The 27,573-nt window shown below is 40.7% G+C and overlaps 1 protein-coding gene across 6 annotated transcripts in view; it reads right to left on the bottom strand.

Annotated features, from left to right (window-relative positions):
• Window positions 1-17,884: 17,884 nt before the first annotated feature.
• FUNDC1 (FUN14 domain containing 1) overlaps window positions 17,885-27,573 on the bottom strand; it is a 50,349-nt gene continuing 40,660 nt past the window's right edge. For 4 of the 6 annotated variants that reach the window (XM_072847872.1, XM_072847882.1, XM_072847891.1 and 1 more), the window contains 3 exons: window positions 27,047-27,122; window positions 20,157-20,285; window positions 17,885-18,529 (listed from right to left, as the gene is read on the bottom strand). In XM_072847872.1, coding sequence (XP_072703973.1) covers window positions 18,452-18,529; window positions 20,157-20,285; window positions 27,047-27,122 — 283 coding nt within the window. In that variant the 3' untranslated portion in view covers window positions 17,885-18,451. Of the gene's footprint in view, window positions 18,530-20,156; window positions 20,286-20,327; window positions 20,713-22,294; window positions 22,398-27,046; window positions 27,123-27,573 lie in introns of those variants that run through there. The other 2 variants (XR_012039830.1, XM_072847905.1) reach the window with 2 other exon arrangements.

Here is a 27,573-nt window from a genome sequence, read left to right as displayed (position 1 = left end):
AGTCTCTTTCAGCACTGTTTTTCACCCAGGATATTATGATGCCTATCTGCAGTAATGGCCTGGCAGGAACCCCACTGGAAAGGTGAGGGAATGGGTGGCCTTTCACTCACGGCAATCTGGCTCATCGTTTGCTCTGAGGTGCACGTTCAGGCTTGTCCCTGTGGTCTCTTTTCCTTCTGCACAGCTAGCAACTGTATACTCGCTGGGAAATGGCTGAGGAGATCACAAGGGCTGATCCTGGGGGTAGCTGTGCCAGACGCCTCAGGGAGAAATGCAGAAGCTGTGTGAGTGGGTAACCACTGAATAAACTGCTCATTGGTGGAAGAAGGGCAAATATGAGAATCCAGCTTCTACATTAAGAAGTTAAGTCATAATCTGAAGCACAGCTACCCAAGCCCTGAGACTGCTCGCGTTTTAACCCTTGCTAGCGTAACTGTTGGTAGTCTCATCAGCTGTGGAGTGGATGACATTTTTTTAATCCTGCAAGGCTGTCGAGGCAATGAAGCTTCATCCCGTCATTGAGTGGAACAGCCTTCCTCTCTCATCCCCTGCCTCTCAATGTCACTGATGGGGTTTGCTGTCTTCTTATGAAAAAGTCAGGAGAAGTGCCAAGTCTACCTGCTGTTGACTTCCTTAGCTTGTAAACTTCTGATTGCTCCCTATGTAAATCAAAAAGCTTCCTCAGTCTTAATTTGTTTTTTCCCAACTTCCCTAACAATTTTCATTAACTGTGCCTTACATTTCTGTGTGTCTTGATAGAGGGCTAACATTAGCCTCTGTTTTAATGGAGAAAACCAGGTTATTCTGAAGGATGGTGGAGAACAGTAACCTACCGTGAGATGCTTGAAGTGCCTCCTAGGAGAGAGCCCAAAGCTCGCTCTTGTCTGCAGAGGGATCTCAGGGAGAGTAAGCTCCTTAAGCTGAATTAGCTCTTCTGAGTAGGTCTCTGTAGAGCATTAGGTTGACTAGAACCAAATGCAATGTTCCAGGTGAATCACTAAACCTAAATGGCACTGTGATGTCATAATCTTGAGTACATTCTCCATCCCATTCCTTATGTATCCCAGCATCTTGTTTGTGATTTGACTGCTGGTTTACACTGAGCTTCCAGGTGAATGTCCCAGTCTTTCCCTGACTTTGTGATTTAGGACGAAGCACTGTGCAGAGTGCTTCAGGTTAGTCCATCCGCTGGACGTGATTTTGCATTAATGAGCACCGACATAGCTTTATCATCCCACTGCTCACATGCTCAGGCTGGACAAAACTTTGGGGAATTTCTCTCCATTGGCTCAGCCTAACCTAAATAACTTTGTGTCACCTTCAAATGTTGCTCCCCCACCTCTTTTCTAGATCACAAAGAGATACTGCAAATACCACTCATCATGTTCTACATTTCATTGGCATATTAATATTAATACAGGATCTAAAAAAAAGAGTGAAAAAACATTCCAGTTACAAAGAGAGGAGACGCCAGGATTAAGGCTTCTTATGTAGTTGTGATCTAAATCCTTCTGTACAGCTGTATAGGTTTTAGTCATGGGCATATATACGATTATTTAGAGGACCCCTTCTCGTTTAGGAGGCAGTACAGATTCTGGACTAGATGGACTATTTTTCTGACCAAGGATGCAGTCTCTGGGTAAATGTACTGTCACTACATGGGCACAGAAAAAATGCAGCACCATTTCTGATCCATGCTGGCTGGACAGACAACCTAAAAGGGACTTTGAGTTGCAGCAGAAGATTCCCTCCTGGACTGTATTTTCTTTCTGTTTTATGAAAAAGAGGGGACAGAGGCCATCTTTCTAAGACCTATACATTTAGGACATGTTTAGATGAGTGAAACTGCTGCCTTCTTTAATAAAGTAGGAACATATTAATTGTGTTCTGTGCCTGCTTCGTCATAGTCATAGATTTGTAAATGTAAAAATTTGTGGTGCTTGGTGGCCATCACAGCTAAGCTACGATGATCAGCTCAGATACTGGACAGTTTTGAGTAATTTACAAGAACACAATTAATACAGATTAGTAAATTAAAATATGTGCTCTGTGTGAAGCAAAATACTTTATAAATATACAGTTTCTTAGGATCAGATTCTTATTTTTTAATCGTCTGCTGGTCGAGGAAAACAAGGTGTGAAAACATAGTCAATTTGAGATTAATGGTATGTATTCCTAAATGGCATCAAGACTCTGTCATTGCTGCTGTGAAGTAAACGAGTGATGTCCCTAATCAAAGGCATTTTTGCCAGTAATCAGTTCTGTTATTTTTGCAAAAGCAGTTCCACTATATACTCAGTAGTGCAACTGCACTGACATGAGGGAATTACCTCCACAGATGACCTGCAAAATGTGCCCCACAATGTGGCACATAACACAGAAGGAGAAGCACATTTGTGTGTTTTACCAAAGGGGGAAATTGCAGTGTTGAAGTTACAAGGCTCAAATTTAGCTGCCATATGTTTTCCCCCTTTCACATCTTGTTCCATATCGTGTTCTAGGTGAGTTACTGCTCACCTAGAACCTACAAGCAACCTTGCAACAGGTGACACGACACCAAGTACCCTTGGCCAGAGGATAACTTATTTTCTCTGGAGGGGGAGATAGAAGCAGAGAGGGAGGTTGTGGGGGCAGAGCTCCAGTCAGGCTGATCCCATCTGTGGAAGATCCGTTGCCAACAGTGAGTGTTAAAGTACCCATAGGATCACAGAATAACTGAGGTTGGAAGGGACCTTGGGGGCCTCAGAGGAGGATCAGCTCTGAGATCAACCCATGTTGCTCATGGCGTGAGAAAGACAGGACGTGGAAACCTCCAATGACGGAGCCTGCGCAACCTCCTTGGGCAACCAGGTGCGCTTCCGGCTTGTCCTCATGGGGAACAAGTTCCTTCTTATGTCTAAGTCTGAGCCTCTCTTGTTTCAACGTATGCCCATTGTGTCTCTCCATCCTGCCATGCATCCCTATGAAGAGCCCATCTCCTTCATCTTCATCTTCCCTCTAGCTGTGGGAAGGCGAGTGCTAGATCCCTCCAAAGCTTCATCAGCTGTCTCAAATGGGACAGGCGAATGTCAAGAAGCAGCAATCTGTATACTGTGATCATTGCCACTTTCCATTTTATTCAGATAGTTGGACTCTACTGATAGGAGTCAGTGAGATTCCATCCCAGGGATATAAATAAATTCATGATTAACTAAGCAGTCTTTTTCCTAGATGCAATGTCATATTGAAATAAAGTAACAGCCACTTGGGTGCATGCACAGATGGGACCTCATGCTTGCTAGCAAGGGGTTTATTTGTGCAGAGCTCCAGGTATTCCAGGTGCGCATATGTCCACCAGCACCCATTGGTCTTCTCCCAGCTGTGGTGGGCAGGGGATGGGGGGTGGAGGTAGCAGGAGACTTTCTCTCTCAGCCCGTAGACCTCCAGAGCTGAACACCCCAACAGAGAGGCCCGTTCCTCTGCACATACCTTTGTTCCTGAAGTACCTATCGGGCTTCTGACAAAATTCTGTGGTCAGGTGATTGCCATCTCATGCATTTCCCCTGTGCTGTGAGTCTCCTAACAAGAAGCAAGTATGCAACTGAGGCAAAAGTGGCCTGGGCTCGTTTGTGCTACCCAGCTAGGGTGATGAGTTGGCATCTATACATAGAAGATCCCAGCCACGACCCCTTTTACCTCTTGTCTTCCCTCACCAGGATTCCTTCACCCTAGCACAATCTCAGAACAGGCAAAAGGAGAGGCTGATTTCTCTGTAATTTCTGTAATCAGAAAAGTAAGCACTCCAACTTCCTTGTTCCCTGTGGAGAGATCAACAGGCCTAAATTCTCTTCTGCATCTGTGAACAGCTGGGAAAGGCTGACTCTTAAACTGTGTCCGTACCGCTTTTCTTCTGGATTCCTCACCTAGCAGTTTGGCAGATTTAATGAATTCTGCTTTGGGACAAAATCAGATTCACTGAAATGGTTAGCAACTTTATTAAGTGTTAAACATGCAGCTGTGTTAAATAAGTAAAGTTAATTTAACTGCAAATAAGAGCCAAAATTCAGTATAATCAGATTAATACAGCTAACTATAATAACATCCATTGAAACAGAATGATGCAATATCAACTGCAATTGCAGTTTGTGCTGATCTGGAAAGAAAAAAAAAAATGTACCTGGGAAGACTGTCACCAGAGTATTACTGAGAGCTTTTTCTGTTGTGTAATTTTTTAAGAACCAGAACTATTTACTTGTCAATCAGAAATTAAACCAGTGAGACTCAATTAATGCATGACACCATTCCCTTTGAGTACAAACATGACTCAGAAGCAGTTCATGAAGAAGACAAGCTCTTGCTTAGTTTAGCTACATGACCTGCTTAGTTCTCAAAGGGACCCATCAAACTGAAATTAGGCAGTTAAAAAAAAAATCATTCTAAATAAATTCAGGAACTATCAGATCCTGGGATCCCTCTGCTAATTTATATAGCTTTGCAATCACATTTTCCATTTTTTTGTCAAGTTTCTCTCTTAGGTGAGAACATGAAGGTGAGGGGAGGTTGTCTAATCACAACTTTACAGTCTGCACATCAAGTGACAAGTTGCGCATAGCATGATGTCAGCCCATTGCCCAGAAAAACGGGTCGTGTTCTGTGCTGCGCTATGGCTGACCACAGTTTTCTACATTTTCAGTGCTTGGTCAGCCATGGTGACAATTGCTATGGTGGCACTGGTAATTTAAAGCACGAAGATTTTTGCAAGGCCAAGCTGCCAGCAAGAGCTGACCACAGAAAGTATCTGCCTTTCAGATCATATCATATCAACTCGAGGTCCTGGGAAAGGGAAGGGACATCATTCCATGTGGAGTGTGGTCGTTCTGGCCGTGACTCCTCTTTCAGCTGAGAGACTCCTCGGGGTGCAACGTTTGCTCTATTTTGCTGCAGATAATTTACAGGAGGCTTGAGTAGCTATTATGATATTTAGAAAAAATAACCCAGCCCCCTTTTTAAAAAACATTTCACGCTCAGTAGTTTTGCATTTGGGAAGAAGACAGGTTGGGAGTTGGTTGCATGTTTTCAAACAGGAGCTGTATAGAGGTGAGCGTGAGACTCCCAGCTGTAGAGACAAGCTGGATCTCTCATGGCTATAATTCAGTTGTCTAAACAGAGGCACCCTGTCCCATATGAAACACCCTACAGTATCCAAGTCATCCATGTATAGCTGGTAGAGATGACTCTGTTGATGACTCTGATGACCAGAGATGAGGTGGCACCCAGATCTACAACCTCCTGGACAAACAATTGCACGCATGCAGGGATCGCACTTTTTACTAAAGAGGTCCATCAGGTGACATTTTGGATGCTTAAGAGGGCAAGATGCCTGAAGGACTTCATTATGCCTCTATGAATCCCCCAGCAACACTAGGCTACCTGAAAAGCCTCTCACTGCATTAGATTAGCGCATCCCAAAGTCACAGGAATTCACAGCTGGAAGGGACACCCTCCCAACCCTTACTGCCTCATGCTCTGAGACAGGGCTGAGCATTTCTGAACCATCAGTGCTGGATCTTTCCTTAATCTTCTCTTTGAAAAGTTGAACAAAACACCTCTGGGTTATATCTTCCAGTGCTGCATGATTTCCCATCATTAGGAAGTTTTCTCTGTTGCCTAGCCTAAATCTTCTTTACTTCGGTTTAAGCTGATTTCTTCTTGTCCTTCTTTTGATGGACACGATGAGCAGTTGATCATAATCCTCTTTATAACAACCTTGTATGTACTGGAAGACTGGGAGACAGATTTTCTGAGAACTTGGTTTTGGCCTTAAAATAACTCTTCCGAATTATTTTGCTTTTGTACCACTTGGCCACAAAATAGGCAGTTTTCATAAAAGAAAGAGACAGGAACGATCATTTGATAACCATCTCTATCCCTCTGCAAACGTAGCTTTTAGTCCTCTGAGAGGCGACCTGTCAGACATTAAACTGATACTCTTATTTATCAGTGTCATGTGTAATCTGTAAATCCTTCTAGTGAGATAAAGGTTTGCAATTTTGTTCCAACAAAAATGTTTGGAGACTTTAACTGGCTGGTGCCTCTGATCCCTTATTGAACTTGCAGTGGCCTAAGTGACTAGTTGCTGAGCCAAGGAAAGCTATATTAGGTAATCTGGATAGTAACACAATAGACTTCCCACTTCTTACAAAGCTGGAGATTAAGAAAAGCAGTGCCGATAATCAACAAAACCACAATACACTGATTTTCGAAATCACTCAGGAGCATTTTCTCAGCCGTGTAGGACCAATGCTGCCAATTCAGCTGTGCATGTTTGGCTCCTGGTGCGAAACTCGGGCTGCGTGTGTCCGTGTCTCCTCCTCTCTTCAGAAAGAACCCTCTTGCACAAAACTCGATTTGCCTTTTCTGAAAAATGAAACCTGTTTGTCAAGGAACAGGAACCCTGTCTGAAATCCAGAATCAGTTGGCACTGCTGCCGTTCATCCGTGAGAAGCGCTGACAGCCTTTGAAAAGCAACGCAAAACCTGTGGGTGCCTCACGCTACCGTTCCCGTTTAGATTATGGAGCTGGCAAGATCAAGTCCATCACTGCTCATTATCTTGAAGGGGATCGGTTTGAGGAAGAAGCAAAGGAGCAAACAAGACTGCGTGTCTCCTGACGCTGAGCAGGCTGGAAGAAACTCAAACCCAAAATTGAGAATAATACATATTGCACAGGAATGGTATCACTTTTAGCCATTTGTAGAAATACTTGTGCTCAAATTTCACTCAGAAAACACCAGTTTTGCATGCTATATAGCTCCTCGGTGGTGTGACAAGATAGCAAGGAGGAGCAAAAGTGATGCGTGATGGCGGTGGGCACTGCCTTGTCACCCCCAAGTCAATAGGAATTGAAACAATGTCCATCCGTAATGTGACCTGAGGAGTAAAGCATGGTTTTGAAGGCTTGGTCATCGTTCCTGAAATACCCATACTGTAACACAGGCAGTGCAGTGCTGCACCCCCCTATCTCTGTAACCTCCCCCGGGGAGCTCAGCTGCCTGTGTATCAAGGACCCAAGGCCCAGCTCTGATACAGCACAGCTGCGTAACCTTGGGTCAGGCTGCTGAGAAAGAGCCATGAGAAAGTCAGCACACAGATAAGAGAGGTAAAATTATAGTCAGAGGTCGGGATGCTGAGACGGGCTTGTTGTAGAGCTCAAGAATTCAAGAGGGAGAACACCTGCAGGGAAAGGTATTGAATCCTTTAAAAGAAAAAAAAAAAGTGAGGCTGTCTGGGGGCTGGTCAGAAATTAGGGGATGGTCGGGTCATGTTGTTGGTGTTACCTCCCACTGCCCAGGGATAACCGGCTGTTTGAAATGCCCATCATCCCTTGTAGTAAAGGTGCGTGAACCTGCTTTGAGCCCCAGTTGTCCCTCCCAGCCTCAGGGATTCTGTTCCATGCATGGAGAGGTGCTGCAAGAGCACCAGGGGTATTGCCATGTCCTGTCTGAGCAGCACGGCGTGGAAAAGCAGGTATTAATTTTGACACCTCAAGGTGAAGCAAGGACGCAGGGAGGTCACGCTTGCTGGACCAGGGCACAAACCCCAGGAACACGGTGCCCGCCTAGACGCACACACACACACACAGAGCCACTCACTGGGTCGCTACCAGATTTTCTGGCTCTCGGCAGGCTAATTCCAGCTGGACTCAGTTGTGCCTTTTTTTTTCCCCAAGTCCTGAAATTCAGGCAAAGATGGGTTTGGACATCCAAACCCGCACAGCAGCTGCCAAGCAGAGCAGAGGCCGTGTTGGGGGTGACCTGGTGTCCATGGGGAGCTGAGGAGGGGGGGAGCTCCTCCTCAGGTGGGAGCAGGACACGAGGACTGCCCAAGGTCCCAGCCCTGGGTGGCCGTGCCTGCAGGCGCTATGGCAAGGTTGGCCTTGGCAGCTCTTTTGCCTCTGCAGTGCAGCTGCACAGTGGTCCCATGAGGTCTCCCAGCCTTGGGCACCTGCCTGAACCACACAAGAACTGCAGGTATCTAATGAGGGTCTGTTGGTCACCCTGCGGTGATGACCGTGTCCCATTGACATCCATTTAGGATTTGGGCCTGCACAAGTCCTGGAGAAGAAACCCCTCATGGCAGGTGCTATGTAAGTGTACTGGGCAGGGTGGTCGCTGTAGATGGGGAGGACCTGAAGGATGCCTTCGTGTCCATGAACACTCCTCTCATTTTCCCAGTGGTGGTTATTCTAACAGTCTGTTGCTCCCACAGCTCTTGCCTCACTGGTTTTCTTCAGCCAGCCTAGTCCGAGCAGTGCTGCTGGTGCTGGGCACCGTGGAAACACTCTGCAGAGCATCTTTGCCACCCTTTGGCTGATGTCTTCTGGCATACGACTCCTCCTGCCAGCTGGAGATGGAGTGGTTTATTCAACCGCTCTCTGCAGAGGCTGCTGCCCTCAAGAGCTTCAGATTTTTCCAGCCCATTTCCTTATCTCCTTTTTTTCCCCTCGAGCAGAGATCCCCCTGGTGCTTCTGGAGGAAGGTACTACATGCAGCTCTAGGAGAAGGTAAATGAACCACTCTCCAGAGCTTGTGACCTTCTTCCTACCTGGTCTCACTCCTTCAGGCCCTCTTCATCTCTGGAGATGCAGGCTGATGATTGGGGCCCCCAGGGCAGCCCCCACCTGACCCTGGGGCCGAGGGCTGTGGGAGAAGGAGCTGTGGCAGCCTCTCCGGGGAGCTACTGCCCAGTGCAGACCCTCGTCCCGGTCCCCACCCCAGCTGTGGTGCAGCCCTGCCTGGCCACGGGCCCCGCTCATCCTGACCCCCACCCGCGGGCCCACGGCCCCGGCCCAGGAGGTGCCCGATGCCCGGGGCTGGGGCTGGGGATAAATGCAGCTAACGGGACCTTGCTCCCCTGGGGAACACAGGATTTAATCAGCCCGCAATACCAAGCGGAGAAGTTTGCCCGTTATTTTTATTTTATTTTTATCAGCAGCAGTTAAACTATTTCATAAAGGAATCACGTTCCTATCTAAAATAGATCAAGCAATAAAAAGGTGTGGAGACCAGTCGAGGGAAGGTGTGTGGAGGTATAGCATATGGAGAATTTGTATTCCTCTCCCTTCTTATTCAACCTGTGGATGATAAACTGCATAGTTCACATATTTGCAGCTTTGCGAAAGGTTAGCAGTTACCGCCTCTGTAATATATATTAATGTAGGGAAAAACAACATTTGAAACTGTAGAAACATCAGAAACCGTTTGGAAAGGGAAATCATGAGTATAACATTGCCAAGACCTCTTCTTATATTGACAAGAAAGGATTTGCACTGAGAAATCCTATTAATAGAGATTATTTGCATAAATCTTTTGTGCAACAGACTCCAAATCATTTGTATTATATGTACTTCTCCCATGGCATGTATGTTAAAACGATGTATTCATTTTGCCACTTGCAAATGTTCATAGCCATGAGTCACCAGTATTTAGTTTCTCCTGCAGAAGTGAAGTCAAGCTTACAGATCTGTAAATGCCGGGATTGCAGTGCTCCCTCTTGTTTTTCCATGTAAACTTCTCAATAATTCCCTTTCCAGTAAGTTATCACAGCTGCTCCACAAGAACTTTCCAGCATCTCCCTCTCACTTTACAATCCTAGGATGTGATTTACCACTCCAGTCTGGGTGCGCTGACAACTTTTAATAGTACTAATTGCCTTATTATCCACTCCAGTGCAAGAGTAAAACCTTTTGACATTTCCTTCCTTCCCTGAGGAAGTTCCTGGGATGTTGCCTTCTGCTGCCTCTGTGATTACTGGGGCGAGGAATTCCTTTAGGCCCTTTGCCTTATCAACCTCATCTGTCACCAACTTTCCATTCCCGTCTCTCTCGGTGCTCCCTAATCACTTTGCATCTTCCGTTATTTTGTGTTATTTTTTTCCTCTTCCTTTTTCATTTGCGATGTCAATCTTCATCACATATTCTATTCCTTATTTTCTATCAATATACTTTTTCACATCAGGCTCTGTAATACTTACCTTGCTCCAGTTTACTGTTTTTAAATTAGTGTAGGATTGCCTATTAAAAAAAAAAAAAAGAAATGAATTTTTCTGGCTGTTCCATATTTGAGAATTTGCTGCAACAACTCCAACCAAATCACACGCATACACAAATTCCTGTATGTCACCTACCAGAGGGTCTTAATTTTCTAAAAGCAAATCTATTATCACAAAAACATTTGGCAGGTCTCTAACCTTTCCAATGCTGATATAATAAATAAATTTGCTTTTTCTTTTTAAAGCTAAAAACTGGAATTAATTGCGGTACCACATACCCTCAGCATCTATTTTTCCTGCTGAATAGTAATGAGAGTGAATAGTAAGAAGAGAGTGAATAGTAAGAAGAGCGAATAGTAAGAAGAGACCAGCCATAGAAGAGCATTTATGATGTATGTTCAGATGTGCAGGAGCACAAGGCCAAACCCAGGAGAGAGACGGAGGGGCTGAGTGTGATAGCACCTACTTTCACAGTCCCACAGATGTGCTGCTTGGATGGGACCACTGGAGCCTTCTGCTCACAGCAGGATGGTTGGTCAGCAACACTGGATCAGGTCAGCTGTGGCTTTGTTCAGCCAAATCTTGTAACCCCTGAGGAGGGAGAACCCACACCCGCCCTGGGTGACTTGTCCCAGTGCTGCACCGCCCTCCTGGTGGAAAAGCTTTTCCTAATGGCCAGCGTGAGCCTCCCAAGCCACAGCTTGTGGCTGCTGCCCCTTGTTGAGGAGGGTTTGGCTCCATCATTTCTGTAACCCCCCTTCAAGTAGTTGTAGGCTGCCTTAGATTGCCCCTCAGCCTCCTCTTCCCCAGGCTGAACAACCTCAGGTTCCCTTGTAGGTCCTATGCTTTAGGCCCCTAATCAGCTTAGGTGTTTTTCTCTGGACCCTTTCCTATTTCTCCACATCCCCCTTGAACTGGAGGGCCCAAAAGTGGTCACAGTATTCCAGGTGTGGACTCACCAGCCCTAAGTACAGACAGGCGGATCACAGCTTTCCGTAACTGCTGATCATGCTCCTCCTAAGGTACCTCAGTACGTGATTTCCTTCATTTGCAGTGAAAGTGCAGGGTTCGTTCAAATTCAATTTGCAGTCCACCATAGCCTCCATGCCCTTTCCAGCAGAGCTGCTACTCAGGCAGTGGCTGTCTATGGGGTTAGCCTGCCCCAGGCACCGGACTTTCTGCTTCTCCTTGCTGAACTCTGCGAGACTGCTCTTTGTGCAATGCTCAACTTCCCCGGCTTTGCCTTTGAATCGAAGCTCTACACTTCAGTGTGCCAAATGCCTCTCCTGATTTGGTGTCACCCACAGATTTGTTAAGGGGCTGCCTTCTGGCCCATCACACAGGTCTTTGATGAAGATATTGAAAAATATTCATGCAGCAGCAGTCGCTGATGTACTTTGCTTGTTACCACTGCCAGCTGGACACCAAGACACTGATCGCTGCCCTTGGGGCCTGGCAGTGCCAGCAGTTTTCAGCCCATGTAAGAGGGCTGAAAACTCCCCCTTCCCCTCCCCACCACTCCACCAGCCTCCCCTTCTCTATATTGCCAGTCATTTCATCGGAGAAGGAGGACAGGCCAGGCAAGCATGATTTGCCCTTGGTAAATCACTTTTTTGTCCCTCATGCCCTTTGCAGTTAAACGTGTTTCATGGAATTCATCTCACCCAACCTTCAGTACCTACAGGTGAGCAAGTCATGGCCTGGGCTGCCTTTAAAAACAGTGAGGAAAAGTGGGTCCTTCTAGGTCAGATTCATCTGAGCCACTGTAGATGTCAGTTTTAGAATAAGGTAAATTTGCCACAGAAATGCCTGTTTCCTTCCATTTATATAAGCAGGCCATAGGGTACCTAGCTCGACATCCATATTCAGACAGACAAATTCCACTTGTGCCTTACCTTCAACTCCTATACATTGTGCAGTCCATGGTTTTCGGATTCTCTGCAGACTACCTGAGGGTCTCAGAGCCTAACTAGAGATTCCTGTAACAACATGAAAAGAGAAAAAATGTGTATATCACTTCCAATGTTTGTTCTACCTTTGCTTGCATATACAAACCAGTTAGTCAGTGAAGCATATGCTTAGCTTTACTTGCACAAGCAGCCTCAAAACAAAGCTCCTACAGGAGCCAGCATGCAATTTAGCTGGCACAAGAAGCTTCTAAGTTTGGAAATTAAGTATCATATTTGATGCCATAGAAATAGAAAAAAAAAATCAATGTTTCAAAAGGCAATTTCTCAATATTTATTAACTTTAACAATCATACACTGTTACAGGAGTATTAAAATATAGAGTCACATTGCTGTTAATTTTAATTCCTCCTCTTTATTGTCCCAAGTGGATTCTGAAACAATATTTGGCAACATTTGATTTTCATACATTCCTTTCATGCATCTGCAGTTTTTTCTTACATTTACAGATTTGTTCAGATGTGTTTTGGCTTAGATTTCTGTCTGAGCAACATCAACTATCAAAGCATTTTGATTGTCTAACTGGAGAGGATTTGAAATCTGAAAATAAAAATCTGTATATTTGGCTGCAGTATGAGTTCGTTGTCTGTTAAACACATGAGAAAACAGCATAACCTTTACTTCACAATTAATACTTCAAGAAAGTAAGATGTTTAATTAAAAATAAGACTAGATATGTTAGCTCTTAATTCTCTAGGTCCCATGAGCGCGTATTGGCAAGTGTATGTAGATAGCCTCTTGTTGCAATGAAAGTTCAAAGCATCTATGTTAAATGGGAATTGTATGGTTCAATACTCATTAATTTCCTTTGCGGATGTTAACATTTTCTATTAAGTATTTTTAAAACATACAGTGCCCATATGCAAAAATCTTTTTCTACAGCTTAAGGCTGTGAGCCGTTGATTTTGTGGGGGTTTGACGGTGAAGCCAAAAACTCTTGTATCAAGGATGAGATGTGTAACCATATATTCCAGTTCTCAGGTAAGCATCCTACCAAACAGGCAGCAAAGTATCATGGCTGTAACCTCCCTGCCTTCCTTCCCTCCTTCCTTCCTGAGCATTTCCACTTCAAGCAGCATATTTAACTATTTAGCAATGATTTAAGGTAAACTTTGAGGAGATGAGACCCAAGCGCTCCCACGACTGCTGAGACACATCCACACAACAGAATGCATCAGCAGGACAGACCAAGGTTGTCTCATGCCAAAATACCTTATGGTTTGGTAGGTAGGGTACTGGTCTAGGAAGCAGGAGATATTTCCTAGGAAGAGGTAACTGAATGTGGTCTCCAGCTTCCTTGAGCTCTCTAACGCAGAGGGATTAGCTGGCAGGTAGTCCAAAGATGAACTGGCTTGTGGGATTTATTCCCCGACTTCACCCCATTTTCAAGCACTGTGTTTCCTCTTTTTCATAGATCAGCAATCGTGTGCGCTCTGTTGCTCTATTCTAGGTAGCTGTGAAAAAACGAGGACAGGCGAAACAAACGCAGGGAGGTGGGAACACGCAGCGCACTGAGGAACTGGGGGCACCGGGGTCAGGGGACAAGGGAAGAGCGTGAGGGAGGCAGAAGACCTCTGGGTGCTGCACCCGTGAACTAGTCAAATCTGTTAACGCCGTATTGCTTTACCCAAGCTAAAAACTAGAGCCAGCTTGGGTCCAGCAAGATTTCGTAGTTAAAGCATAGCACCACTTGTGCAAGGGTTAGCCATGCTGTTTCCAGTCCAGTGTGCGAGCACAAAAGCCCACATTAAGTCTCTGCACCATGTTCCTCAGCACTCCAAGATTTAGATGGCCTCTTAGCTTGAATGTGGGGCCAATCGAGGTTTCAGGTTGTGCTGGATCAGTACCGGATGCTTTGTGCCAACGCACCCCACAATTATCTTAATTAAAATTGGGTTCCGGTCTTACAGGCCCTGATGAATGTCAGCTGCCTCAGTAGTTAGGAACCCACCACCCGCTTCCCAAATCACCCCAAAATAACAAATGTCAACTTTTCCATTTGTCCCAGTACTGGGACATCACCGCATTGCAGCAGACCTGCTTCCCAATCAGACAAGGGAAAACCAGCTCTTTAAGCTGATCATTCCTGTCTAGTTTTTGAACTATAATACAAAAGACACGGGAGGATGAAACCTCCTACTCTTGGCAGATTTGATTCTAGTCCTTCTCCCCCACCACCCACCTGCCCCATGCACAGTCCTAGGGTGACCAAAACCCACATTTTTTTGTCATCAGTCTCCCTTCCAAAATGTCACCTAGTTCCAGCTGTGCTGAATTTGGGTGAACATTATCTTTTTCCACTATCACCTTCAGACGGCACACAGCAGCTGCATGCTACAAAAGTTTGATTTTCAAGTAATTCTTTGAGATTTCCAACAATTTTCAGGAGGTTAGGAGGAGGTATTACTGATGCTTCTTGACATTACCATATGCTATGTATGTTATGAAATGTGCACAGCTACCAATTTTGAATTACAGTATTGATTTCTGCATTTTACTCTGTATGCATCGCCCTTTCTTAAGGCCTCATGACAAATGCACTTGAATCTAGGAGGCAGCTGTATCTTTAACCGCAATATTTTAATTTTCAGTCTGGCTGCTAAAACAGAAACAGCCTTCAAAGATTTAGACAAATTCTGGTCTCTTAAAATTCAGTAGTAAGATCACACTGGTTTTGACCAACGAGTCATCTCACTTTAAAGTAAAACTTATTGCCCAGTGCGGCTTTAACTAAAAAGAAATCATTTCAGAAGATGGATTATCCCATTAAGATAATACAAAACAAATAGATGATTTATTAGCAATCTCTCCCAAAACTCTTTAGTAAACTTTCAACAGCTGTTCACTACAGAGGGATATATGGCATGCCTTAGTCAATCATTTAGCTTAGTATTCAATTTTGAAGAGTGACTGATAACAACTGTTTGAGGGAAAAAAATACAGAAGCCTGTAGAAGGCAAAGGTAGGATAATCTCATCACTAGAATTATTTTATTATGAACTTCACCAAGCAATATTAGCTATGGCCAGAGAAACATAAAGTTGCTTTTCTTGCTTCTTCAGATATTACTGAGCACTCCTGCAATTTACCCAAGTGTTGCCCCATCTTTCCCTGAATGGAGCCTGCTCCCTGGTTTCATTAGCGGGCAGGGCAAATGAGTCCACGGACCAATTACGCCTTATGTGAAAAGGTGTTTCCCCATGCTGCGTTCATGTTTTCCATCTTCCAGTGAAGTTCTTCAGCTATACAATACAAAGCATAGAAATGCTGGCTCAGCCTTTCATTAATTTACATATTTCTAACACTTCCCTTCTTAATCGTCTGCTTTCTAAAATGGATGTTCTCTTTTTTCCCCCCAAAAAAATGCTCTTCAAAAAAATGTTTTTCAATCTTTATTTCTCCCTTCTCTGAAGCTTCTTAGCCTGCTTTAGTTTTTCTCAGCAGGTAATTGTAACTTTGAAATCATTCCAGAGAAGAACTTACCACCAGAAACACAGTATTTCTGTTATGCTCCATTCCCTTCTCGATAACCCCATTCGTTTGACCATAACTCTATAGAGCATTCCCTTACGTATAGTGATATACAAGACCCTGTTCTGAGCTGACACACATAAAATCTCAGGTATTTGCAAGAAAAGCTGCATTTATTTATCTCGGTACTTCACGTTTATCAGTCTGCCACTCCATCATCTCCTCACCCTGTCAGTTCTAGCTGTAGTTCCTGGCAGCATCCCCTCTACCTCACCACCCTAAGGAACTGTATCAAATAATTCAGCAAATATTGCTGTGCAGTCATTCTTCTTCTCCGCTCGTGAATGCATTATAAGGACAATCCTAATACAAACCACCAGTGTTCACCTTTTCAATTATACCATTTCTCCTTATTTTTTGGTCCCTCAGACAGTTTTACATCTACCAGAACATTACACTTCTTATTCAAAAGGCTTAAAAAAATAATAATAAAAACCCCAAATATATTTAATTCTATCAGTTCTTTATTCATTGCCTTACCGAGAATCTCATATAATGGTAACAGAATAGCAGAACAACTTTCCTCTGCAGAAATTGGTCTTGCATACTACTGTGTAAATTGTTGGGGTTTTTTTTAGTTCTGCTTTTAACTATGAAGTATATTCCTTGGTCACATGAGCAGCCTTTTTAGCAAGCACACTAAAGATGCTCCCTTGAAAGCCTTTCAGAGAGTAGGCTTTTTTTTAAAACATGCAAGTTTACAGGTTCATGCCACTGAGATGGTCACTTCATTCCTAAAGCCCTTCAGAACGCCAGAGTTCATTCCAGTCAGGGTGGGTGACCCACGTCAGTTGGCTTCAGCAACTCTTCGGACACGCCAAAAATCCATTAGCTTCATCAGCAGAAGAGAGCTGACTGGTTACCTTCCCGTTATCCTCTGGACTGAACACTAAGGCAAAGAAACTTTCACGTTTTAACATTTTCATCTTTCTTATTCTTTAAATCCCAGATGACCCAGCACACACATTCCTCCTTGGCCTTCCCCTTTCCAATAAACTGCAACAATTGTGTTTACATAGTTTTAGATATTCTCCTTAAAACAAAATATTTAGGATGCTAACATGTTATTTGTGGCCATTTATGTTCTTTGGTTTTGGGGGTTTGATCGGGGGGGAGGGGGGAGTGTTAAGTTTTATTTTCAGAAGTCTTAAACAGGCTTTCGCTTAACTAAACCCTTAAATTTCACAGATATGCATGACATGCTTCATAACTTACCTTGGCCAGAAGCACACATATATGAAGTCAACAAATAATACAGATCTCTGAAGTCCATAGATGCACTAATCTAAATATATACTAAGTTACTATGTCAAACACCCCTCACGTACAGCCCAGCTGATGGATGTCCATCCCACGTCCTGTACATCAGAAGTGCACATCCATCCATCTGCTGCTAATGAATCACTATTGTTGTTCAGACACGTGAACAAGAACCCAACAGAACCTGCGGGAGAGAGACTCCATTTCACATTAACTTGCTGGTACAGTAAAAAACAGAGATCGGGGCAGAGCAAACAGTCCTTCTTGGGTCGAAATTTCTAAAAGGTTCACAAGTTTGAAATGCAGAAAAATGCATTAAGCATTTGTTTGGATTCTCAACTTCTTTAGAATAACCTAGTAACAAATTACCAAAACCACCTTAAAAAACTACTTGAGAATAAATTTTCCAGCCCATCCACAGTTACGCCTCCAATCTCCTTTAGAATCCGCTTCCTGCTTTGATCTGTCAAAGGCGGAGGCAGCAAACACATCGAGCAGATTAAGTCCCATTTGCTTTCCCAGACTTCAGAAGAAATAGGCATTCTTCCAATAAGCTAACTGAAGCCAATCTCTGCCCTCGTTTTTCCATAGCTGACACCCTAGACAGTGAAAGTCAAATTCAGTGACAACTGTAAAAAAAGATTATGTTTGAGTTGGGGAGAACATAGTGGCAATAGAGGTGAATATGGAAGTATCACTTCCAGCTAAAATGGACTGCAAGAGCAACCTTTGGTTCATTCAAGGCATGTTGTTCCGACGTGTTATCAAGTCCTACAAAGCACTGGCCCTTGCAAAGTGCTCGGGCAGAAGCCTCATCTCTTCATCTCACCAACTACTGAAGTCTGAAATCACCTCCATGGTTTACTGAGTGTAAAACAATTAAGCATTAGATCACTGTGGAGTCTGCGCTTGCAACCATTATCTGTGTACTACAGTTTTATCAATGAGTTTATGCATGTCTACGCACCTGGGAAAAATAACATGTATACATTTACTTAGCACACAAATATCACAAGTATCTCTGCAAATATTCGCACCAGATGCCTAAAGGCTATAAACATGAGACTTTCTTATTTTCTATGTACACAAAGGCCAGAGTCAAAGTTAATTTTCACCTTTAATAAGCTCATGATTCTTTGTTATTTAATACTCTGTAAAAAGGTATTACAGACTGATAGATTATTGCAGTGACTTCTAAAGTACATGGACAGCCATGAGGCTGAAACTACAATATCATATACATTATGTACTCATTGATACTATCTACTACAGCATGAAGAAAAATACTTTAAAAATAAACAATATTTAACTGAAAACATAGAAATGGAGCTTTCTTTCTTACAGTATGGTTACATATCTATATTCCAAGAATAACATTTTAAAAAATGCTAGATCTTGAAAGGTCATAGATAAAAAGTCATGATGAAGATGAACCAGTTTTGCCCAGAAATGCTATAATGAGCACACTGCACAGTTTTTCAGCAAATCCTAGTTTTGCCAAGCTTCGAGAGGCAAAAGCCTGAAATGTAAAAGCTTGCAAATTGTCTAGCTAGTCCACTCGTCCTGCGCTGGAAGGCCCAGTGACCCACGCTGCTTTAAGACAGCGTGTCACCACAACTGTTCTTTGCTGACGTGAATGCCATTGGGAAGAGACAACTCAGGTCCTTACGATGCCAGGCCTAACAAAAAGCCTCCAACAAATCCACTGGACACCACGATGTTCTGTTTGATAAATTCTGTTGACTGAGAAGAAAAACAATATTCATAAAGAACTGAGTCAGTTGTGTCTGATTGTAACATTTAATACTTATCACAACTACCCGGTAAAGAGAATACTAAAATTGGGGGGGGCGGGGGGGGAAAGCAACATGTTTAAAAACATACAAAGCTAGGTGGCAACTGCTGGCACCAATGGAGTGAAAACTGACTCTCAGCTGTCTTTAACAATATATTTAAAATGCAGTTAGCATTTTAAAAGTCAAAATACAGAGGAATTGTCATAGCAATTTCATGCCAATACCACTCTTGTTTTGATTAAAAAAAGGCAGATGTTTTACAAACTCCCTTGGCAAAAAAGCATGAGCCCTACCATCACTTCAATTTTAATCACATAAAACCAGCACTTTTTAATTTTTTTTTCTGGAAGACTAGATAACTGAAAAAGAATCCATTTCACTTCACTCCATTATGAGCCAGTTTCCTAACAACTTAATGCTACAAAAAACCACTTATGTCTGATGACTTTTGTATACAGTATTTCATTAAGTAATAGCACAGAGTATAAGATGTTTATATCAAACATGTGCCATTTCATAAATCCTCCACTTCAAACACTTCAGATTGTGCACTAGTGCACAATTAGAAGAAAGTAACAACTGGGGGGGCGGGGGGGGAGGAGGAAACCACCAAAAACCCCATCCTGTCCCACGCATTTTTGCAGGGTGATGGAGAAGGACAGGTTAAACTATTTGGGGTATAGCAGAAGCTAGAAAACCATCTCTCCTGAACGTCCACTTCACATTCACATTAAAATTTAAGGTAGTTTTTAATCAACCTATGTGCAACTCCATACAGGTTAAATCTGAGATGTCAAGACTTAATTACAGAGCTCTAGTGTGGCTGCTGTTACATTGTCTGCAACATATTCCAAGTCAGGATTCACAGTTACAGAGAAAGAAACTTCGATCATCTGTATGAAGTTTGAAAATATGTATAAACAGGCTAAACATACTTTTTTTTTAAAAAAAGATAAAATGACTAAATGAAAGCCTTCAAATGACAAACTGAAATAGCCTCAGTGACACTGATTGGTATCACAGGCTACCTCTTTTCAACATAGTATGTAACTGACAGATTCTGAAGACAGATATTCTTCAAACTGTACAAAAATGAGATAAAAACCACAACTCTAGTTATGAAGTGGTTATAGCTTTTCTCCAGAAAGAAAGGTCAGTCTTTTCCAACCAAGTAATTTTGTTATCAGCAGACTAAAAAGATTTGGGTTTTGTCTTTGTAGCTACCATGTTTTAACCACAACACCCACAACTTTTTACCGTGTCATGACCATGTCATGCTTTCTCACTAGCCAAGAATCTGCACATACTAAGTGGTAAAGCCAACGGCAGTCCCACAGCTGTATCTGCTGTAGAAATCCATTAACTTTGAAGTTTGTGTGTCCTCTTTAAGAGTGAGCAAAACAGAAAGCTAAATGAATAAAAGAGAGCACAATCTGGTAACGTTTAATAAAATATACAGCCAGACCATTTCTGATGCCTTCCAGTTTTGCACCTGCATTTCCAACTAATCATCACCTGCAGTGGAAGGTAAGAAAAACTGGCTGGTAGAAAACAGTTTATCACCTTAGACTTACCTCTTCAATTAGAGTATTGATTTCAGGTGCTGCCTTATTTGCACGCTTTTTTAACTGTTTTTTTGCTTTATTTACATCTTTTTCAACTCTCTTCCAGTCAACTTGTACATATCCACTATGACTCGCAATCTAGGAAAATAAAGGGTATTTAGTACAGTTGTAGTTAATGTTTTATGAGTCAGAATACAGTATCTTAGTGCTTACACATTTCTTTTTTTCTTTTTTAATTACAGATATAGGAAAAGACATTTTGCCAAATACAGCAAGTACTCTGCTTCAAACACTAGTATTTTCCATAATAACAACAATTCAAATTAGAGCAAGCAGTGACAAAGTTCAGTAGACTACTGTTAATTTTACTTCTCTATTGTTTAGTTATAAAAGCTTTAAATAACAACATTTTTCCTTCAGCATTTACTGTAACCTTACTTGTAAGAAAAGGACAGAGAAAAGCACGTTCATAGGACAACAATGAAAAACTGTTTCATTTCAGCTTCTTTCAGAATTCTGGAATTCTGATTTGTGACAGGATATTGCGGACTAATCAGAATCATCCCTAGAAATACTGAAAATTATTATTTTATCCCACATCATTTAAACTGTCCAAGAAAAAAGTATTTAATACAAGAGAATTCTCATACTTTCTACAAAACCAGTAGGCAGAAAAATAACATGGCCTGTGTACAGCACAAGTTCTGTAACATCAACAAAGTGGGTAAGTTTTGGGGGATTGCTCACACCAATTCACACTCAAACTCCCAAAATGCTAAATAACATCCATGAGATTTTTAGCATATTTAACCATCATCCCAACCCTTTGCCTTATTTCTCTTACTAAGATTTTATCCTGGAAAAAAGCGAGATGTTCTGTTACTTGACCAACACTGACAGTCCCTCCAATTTCCTTAAGACAATTCACCAAAGAAAAACATATTTAAATGTTTTTAAGAGCATAGCTTAAAAAAAAAAATTGGGCAATTACTGCATGCTCTAGAGAACAGTTAAAACAAACAACTCATTAGCTGTGAAAAAAAAGAGAGGAAAAAATCAAAACTAAGGAGTACTGCTTTTTTTAACAGCTAAAACAAATAGATACAGACCACTAAATTTAAAGGTAAATGACTGTTACACAAAAAACAGTTTATGAAGAATAGTATTTCTCAGATCCTTCTTAAGGTCATGTTTGGCAAATTCATGTACTTATGTAAGAGCGTTCTATGCAAATGGTACAATTGGTAAATAAAATTCACAGATAATTAAGTTTCGTCAAACAGATATTTAAATATACAATTTATTCGGTATGGCATAAAAAGAAATGTTTGACATCGCTTACAGGCACTGAATTTTATTTTTCACATACTTCTTTCTACCAAATAAGTAAAATTAGCCAATCTAACTTGTTTTAAACAGCCACAATAATTAAGCAACATATCTCACCACAAATTAGAATTTCATGATCCTGAAAAAAACAAACACACCAAAAAAACTCCCTAAAATGAAGCAAGCATCAGACAGATTTTGTCTAAATTAAAGTTCGTAAATGAAGCTCCTAAAAGACCACCTAGGTGAGAAAGTAAACTTCAGTTTCCATCTTTGAACAAGATTCAAAAAACAATTCACTGGACAAATGCAAAATGAACTTAAGTATTATACTCTCCTTTACGTCATACCTCAGAACAGAAAAAATTCATTGACCTTGCCTGTCTATTGTAAAACCACTTATCCACACTAGTGTTAGGCAGGGATAGCCAACTAAGGACTATCTATACAGTATGAAAACATGAACAAGTCACTGGATGACAAAACGGGCGGGGGGGAAGGTTGCGCACTGGGGTAATTTTCATATTATCAATTTAACATTACTACAAGAATTTCAAAAAGGCCCAAGTGTTGAACTGGTGCCTTCTAACTCATAAACCTGAAAACTAAATATGGACTGATCTACCCAGTACAACACAATGTAAGAAATGCTAATATATTTGCTTGCTTGAAAGTTGTAAAAAAATATAAACAAATGGGACTTTAAAAGAAACATTTCATTAAGGCTATTTTAATTAGCTCGGTTATCCATACAGTACAAGGATGAGGCAGAAGTTTTTAATTAAGTTCTGTTTAGCTCTCCAGTAGTTACAACTTACATTTGTATCAAAACTCCAGTTTACACAATAAAAATTATACTACTTTCCTCGCTGAACTTAGTAGCGGAGATCTTAAGTTCTGCTTTTGAGTTTTTGCACACATCTATGAAATAAGCAAGAGAGGACAACGTTTTGAATATAAAATTTATAACTGAGAAAAAAAACCGAACAAAACCGTACTTCACTGCAGTGATAGTCAGAGCCTGTGTCATACCTACTTTGGCTGCAATCCTACTAATTACATAACTTTGTATGTAAGCACAGAAATAATCCCACTGAACTCAAACGTTGGTGAGACAGACTTCAATTTTTAGACCCTAATACATCATAAAAACCCTATTAGCTTACAACAGTAAATTTACATAAATACAAATTATTAAAGTTCATTACTATTTTTAAACCCAGCCCCTACAACAACAGAGAAACTAAAATGATAATATTCCATTATCAGTTCCATACTTATAGGTATTAGAGAGTCATATAGGTCTATACATATAGAGAGAGATATATTCTTAAAAGAGCCATATAGGGGTGTGTATATATATATCTATGTACAGAAATATACATATATGTATATATGATAATGGAATAATATATATACACCTCTCTCTCTCTCATATATCACATTAGTAAAATTTATTTTTGTTCAAGATCTTCCAGAACTGTTGAAAAAATAATGGTTTTTTTTCTACAAAGGCAATTGAAAAAATACATAAATTCAGGAATACTAAAAATACATGCATCCTTCTGCACACTAATCAAAGAAAACAGAGATCTAAAGGGAAGACCTCATTTTGGGGGTAATACTCAAGAGGCATGCAAGTACTTTGTTATTATGGAACATTATTAAGAGTAACGAGCAAAAAACATTTAAGAGCAAAAAATTTATATGGCAAGATGGGACAAAAGAGTTTTAATTTCCTCAAAGACAAAAATCTCTCATACTAAAAAAGCCCAACCGAGCCCGGAAGGTACAGGTAAGCTCCCTGTGTTCAGTTGCTTGCACAGCATTCAGAAGCCACATATACTTCTAGGTATTTTCTGCTATTTAGATAGGTAGCAACCCCCATCACACTCAAGCAGCTTCCTGAACAGATCTGACAAGTCTCTAACTTCAATATACAAATAAGGAGGGACTGAGAAATTATACAACATTTTTTGTAAGAGTTAAACTGCAGAGGCTGTATCTTCAGCCACCATCTGCTGGCACAACTCCACTGCAACCAGTGAAACTACGCCAATTCACAAAGGCAGAGAAACGATGCCCCTCCATTTCATGTCAAAACTTGCCAGAAATATGGTATTTCTTTAAAAGGCTAACTTCCAACTACCATTTGCTTTGGCTATTTCACTGAATGTTCACTCAAAGTCTGCAGACATCAACTGTGAAGTGGGATATTCAACACAAAACTGAATACAACTCTTCCTTATTAAGTCCCCACCCCCAAAAGCATGTTGTTCTCTCCCCACTTCACTGAGATGCCACATCATCATCATGGCATGGTATCAAACCCCCGCAAAATATATAACCAAGGATATCTTAGAGTTTATTTTGCCTCTTGTGTCGTTTTCAAAGATTTACTTAAGTTAGAAAACAGTTTAATGAAGAACTAAATTAATCAATGGCATGCTAATGGAATGAGGCAAAATATATTAGTGAAAGCAAAAATAATCGAACAAAAATACAATTTTATGATTAAGTAGTAGTCAACACACAATGGAAAAACCTGCAATTTGTATGTTGACTGCAGAGCAAAAAGCACCAAAACCATTATTAAAGATACAGGAGTTTAAAAACACACAGAGAACAGGCGCTCATTAAGAACAATTGTTTTAAACTAATTTATTATAGCAGAACCACATGAGTTCATACTTTCCTACTCTTCAGGATTTCACTAAACTCTGGGCTGTATAAACAAGAAGTTATATAAGGAAAATCCCTTACTTTCTATGACAAACAAATTATATTTTCCTTAATATAGTGCATGGGTATTGGTCTTATACCAGCATATTTGAGAGCTCCATCTATTTCAATAAAAAGGATAGTTAATTGGTCAAATTAAGCTGTTGACATACCCAGCACAAAGATGTGATAAGAGATCTTAATTTGGAAAAATATGCAAATTCCTTAATGTCATTTTTATTCTCTTCCTCAGACTACTTTTCATTTAATATGTATTAAGACTGAAAAATTTCTAGATGACTTAAAATCTGAAAAATTTTTTCTTTCTTGTACAAATTGACACTCCACAAATGTATTGCTTTCGGTTTCCTACTAGATTTCTTGAGATGAAGTCATCACATGCTGAAGAAAACACGCATTTTTTTAGTTTCAGGACTGAAATGTTTCACTGAATGGGCTTTAGCCAAGAATCTTGCCTTCTGTAGTTGTTCTTGTTTTAGCAGGTAATTATAACGTCAATACTGCAATCAGGAGTTGAAATGAAATCTGCAACTTCAGAGAAATTTACAGATAAAAAGGAAGTTTCTAGTCATGTGCTGAAACGCTCCTCTGCGCACTCAGGGGAAGCGCAGAACATGTATTCATAGGGAAATTAAAATCACGATGTGTGATCTTTAAATGAAAAAATTAAAGACTACAGAAATGTAATTACACTATAGAATTTATGACTCAGCTTTAAAATGCAAAACGTTTTGAATTAAAATGAAAGACCGAGGCATTTACTTCATTCCCTTCCAAGAGAATCTGATCTTACTTAATTAAAGATATAGACAACTCAATCAAAATATGCAACTCATTTTTCCTCTTGGATAATATTCCTTTTCAGATACACCGTAAATGAGATCAACTAAGAAATCAGACGCTCAAACACATGGCAAATCTATTTTATATACAGGAAAGCTCCCCAAACTTCACAGCTCAACAAACAAAAATACTGCACAAGTAATGTGCTTTAAGCAATTTCTATTTTCCTTTGTCTATAGGTCTTAGTTTTAACTTTTCAGCTTCCTGTAGTCAGAAGTACTAAGAAGGCACCTGCAGGCAACATTCTTCGTACCACCCCTGGATGCCAGGCCTCTGTTCTGTAGGCTCTTCAGTCATTTTTAGATAAGAACTGTCATTAAAAGAATTAAGACCAATGGCATACAATAGGGGAAGAGAGATTCTGATCTTTAAGTCAACTAGATGAAAAGCATGATGAGTACTTCAAGATCCACTGCATCCATATAAAAATAAAAAGATTTAATTCTTCCCTCGTGATCCGGAAATATACATTGTGGGCTAAAGAAGTCCAGAGTACTCCATCAAATTGATTCATTTGCTGACACAGCAAATTTTGCCAAAAATTTACATCTGGATGATTCTACACCATTTCAGATTCAACATCCTTGTAAAATTCATCCCTATGTTTAGGTACAAGCCTAATAACCAGTGATTTCCAGGAGATTTAAAAAGGTCATCAATGCACAATGGTGAAGTGGAATGAATGCTAATACTATAAACTTCATATCAAAACTATTTCTCTTTGACTTTTTACATTGTTGTTGATGCTTGCTTTCAAGTAATTCAAAATAAAATACACCTTATATTTGTTGAAAACAACTTAAACCAAATAGTTCCAAGAGCATACATTCTCATGTAAGTGCTGCAGGTCAGTTTTATATTCAACAAGGAGTTTAAAAAAAAAAAAACAAAACCCACAAAACCAAACCCAAAATCAGTAAAGAACATGATCATGAAGGAAGTAAGAGTACTTCACACAACTGTGACATTTTCATGCATGATACAGCAGCAATCAGCCTTCCCAAGCCTTCCTGATCAATGGTTGACTGCAACAGCCATTACAATCAAAGAAATAACTAAAAGTGGGATATGCTTTTCAGAAATCCTCCAGGGTGATGTTGGAAAGAATAATAATAATAAAAAAGTATCTTTAACATCTTGCCTCAAAAAATTGTGTATTATTTGCATGAACCTAATTAGGCACCAGTCTATTTCCTCTAGAATGATTTGAGGAAAAATGACAAGCTCACAGGTAGCAAGACATGAAAAATGTCAGTAAAAAAATTAAGAATTAATTGGCATCTTACAGAAGGGTATGTGAAATTCTCCTTCACTTAAAGTTTCTTCATCTAATTTAAAGGCTTTTTGGAAATATGCCCTCCCCTAACCACAGTATCTGATGAAAAATGCAAATGGTCAGGCTAGATAACATCATTAAAAAATTCTGGACTTGAAATCCAATTGAACAGAGGAATGCAATGAAGCTATCAGAAGGCAGCAAAGCTTCAGAGGTTCAACAGATATAACTAGTAAATACAGCATGGGGAGAAAAAGAGAAAAACATGGCTTCACAATGGGACCAGAGCACACCCTCCAAGCAACTGCCAAAGCAGCCTACTACTTCTAAAGCACTGATAAAATTCGCAAACCTATTTAAAATAAATACAGCTTAAACTCCTTGATCTCCCTAACCAGAGGTTTACAGGCAGTTCCTCTAATCTGGCAATGCTGAATCACATACAGCATCTCAGTTTCTGCACAGAGGTTTCTTTTGGCTTAGTACAAACTGTTTTATAGGATAGAGTAGATTCTGATTTACCACTGATTTTTAGAAATGTCTCTTTTGTACACAATATTCCAGCTGAAATGTAAGTTTTTGATTGATAAGACTAAAAAGAGGAAGTAGATAAGAAGCCTTCCTAATTAAATTTTACCCAACAGCTGTGTTTTTCCTATTGTTTAGTAAATAACATTTGCCAACTTATAAAGCATGAAATGCTACATACTTGAAGCAGAAGAAAGCCACCACCTACTGCAGTTGCTGCAAGCTTTCCGACTTTCTGGAACAAAAATCCCGCACACCTTAGGAGAACAAAACAAACAAAAAACCCAGTCCAATGAAGTTGTCTGCTGAACAATGCCACATTTCAAAATTCCCGACTACAGCTATTACTGTTTTTTCATTTAACATGGCGAATGTATCACTTCACATTTTTAGATTTTAAAATCAGAATATTTAATACAAACTATATTTTAATTAATAATATCTAACACAAGACAACATGAGTAATGGTTGCTAGTTCATGGCTGTCTGATGGCCCCTTTAAAGTAAGCTTGAGATCTCCAGGCCTTGTCTATACACAAAAGCTGTATGCTGCCATTAAATGTAGCATGTTAATAAAACATAATGTAATAATATAAAAGTGCCATTATGACTGTTCCCAAATGGAAGGTAAATATATTATACCATCATTTATATTAACTACACAACCCATAACTTAAATATCTTCGGTAAAAAGAAGTTACATCCCTA

This window comes from Ciconia boyciana, chromosome 1, assembly GCF_034638445.1.
Source record: "Ciconia boyciana chromosome 1, ASM3463844v1, whole genome shotgun sequence".
Taxonomy (NCBI): Eukaryota; Metazoa; Chordata; class Aves; order Ciconiiformes; family Ciconiidae; genus Ciconia; species Ciconia boyciana.
The sequence above is the reverse complement of the archived record's forward strand: the minus strand, read 5'-3'. Positions and strand labels throughout refer to the sequence as shown.